The 1751-nt window shown below is 41.9% G+C and overlaps 1 protein-coding gene across 1 annotated transcript in view; it reads right to left on the bottom strand.

Moving 5' to 3' along the window:
• Lrp2 (LDL receptor related protein 2) overlaps positions 1-1751 on the bottom strand; it is a 207114-nt gene that overhangs the window by 138117 nt on the left and 67246 nt on the right. The window contains exon 10 of the mRNA XM_023719208.1: positions 1049-1177. Coding sequence (XP_023574976.1) covers positions 1049-1177 — 129 coding nt within the window. The remainder of the gene's footprint in view (positions 1-1048; positions 1178-1751) is intronic.

Genomic DNA, 1751 nt, shown 5'->3' with positions numbered 1-1751 from the left:
AATAAAGAAAAGCATTTTACTTTAGATCTTCTTTAAAATTTTAATGAGTACAATTACCTATTTTAATAAACTTTATTAAAAATCAACTGCACTTAAAAGTTTGTACACAACAAATCAAGTATTTCTATGCAAAAAACAGTTAGAAAACAGACCATTCACGGATCACATATGCAGTACAGTTTCAGAAGACAGCAAAAACTTAACAATGAAGCTTGAGGGCTGGGCATACAGCTCAGCAGCACAAGTGCATGCCTGCCTAGCACAAGGCCCCAAGTTCAACTCCTGGCACCAAAAAGAAGTGCAAAATAACACCTGAAAAAAGCAGTGAATGACTAGGGGTGTGGCTGAGTGGTAGAGTGCCAGCCTAGAACGCCCTGCCCAGCGCCACAAAAATAAAGTTAGAAGGAAAGTGGGAGAGGAAGGGAGTCAACACTGAGACCCAGACAAAACAGTGACAAAAAAAAGCCTTGGAGTATTAAAGTACTACTGGATGGATTCCCAAAATGAGGGTATTCAAATTTTAATCCAAATTTAGTGTGTTTATTTTGAAATGTCACTAAATTTGACATAAATAATGCCAATCTGAGACAGCCAAAAAATAAATGCCAAAATGATATCTATAGATAACTGTCCCCTACATTTGTAATAAGTAAATTAATTAAATATGCAATGTCCAAGTCTATCAAATGGGATCCTAAGACTCCATAACTAAATGCAGTGACACAGGGGCCAGGGATATAAGCTCAGCAGCACAGTGCCTGCCTGGCAAACAAGAGGTCATGAGTTTGATTTCCAATACCCAAAAAACAAAAAACTTGAAAATGTGGTGACATAACAACATAAGCAATAAAAAAACAGACAATATGAGTAATGGTTACCATTAATGTACTTAATAAAGTACAAGTGACACTGCCCTGTCACTCCTGGGCAGGAGCCACCCTGCTCTGTGCTTGCCGACTGCATAAACGCTCCTGTTTCTCCTGCCATCAGCTGTGTGAGGGACACAGATGCTGACTGTTCAGAGCCACGAGGCGCAGAATGTACTCACAGGAAGTATTCGCTCTGCAGTGTCGCTCCCGCTCCAGCACGTACCCTTCTTCACAGCCACAGCGGTGATGGCCCATGCGGTTTTCACACTTCTGGTCACAAATGCCCCATATCTGGCAGTCGTCAAAAGCTGTGACATGAGAAAGACACATTCACGATCCTGGTTGCCAACGTCTCTTGAGTACACTCAGACTAAAATCCTGAACCAGACATCATGCCATTGTCCAAAGGAGCACTCTCTGGAGGCTGGAACAAGTCGCAGGTGACAGTGAAAAACACTGTTCAATTAGGTCTGCATCCAGGGAAGAGCCCAAAGCACTGGAATCAGCCATTTTTATCTACGTGAAGGATAACTTCATAGAAGATGCAGAGCCTGTGTGGATTCATGGCCCCATGGCACTGCATTTCATTGATTATCCCGTCTACAAAAATACCTGCATATGCTTTTTGATGCACATATTTCCCAAATGGGACCCACTGAGTGCTGAGTACCAAACTGGAGAATGAAGATGCAGAATTATCTGCATATCTGCAAAAAGTTCTGTCGGGCACCACTTTCCCAGAATATAATCAGACATCCTCAAACCCAGCCCCTGGAGAAGCCACAGTCTGTGGCTCCAACAGCATGGAAAGCTCTGTGTACCTGTCTTTTCTTCGATATCAAAAAGCCATTATCAAAACTAAACTTATTTTCTTTTTTTTTT

Source organism: Octodon degus, unplaced genomic scaffold (genome assembly GCF_000260255.1).
Source record: "Octodon degus isolate 3935 unplaced genomic scaffold, OctDeg1.0 scaffold00065, whole genome shotgun sequence".
NCBI classification, from domain to species: Eukaryota; Metazoa; Chordata; class Mammalia; order Rodentia; family Octodontidae; genus Octodon; species Octodon degus.
Note: the sequence above shows the minus strand (reverse complement) of the source record. Positions and strands in the feature narration are given on the sequence as shown.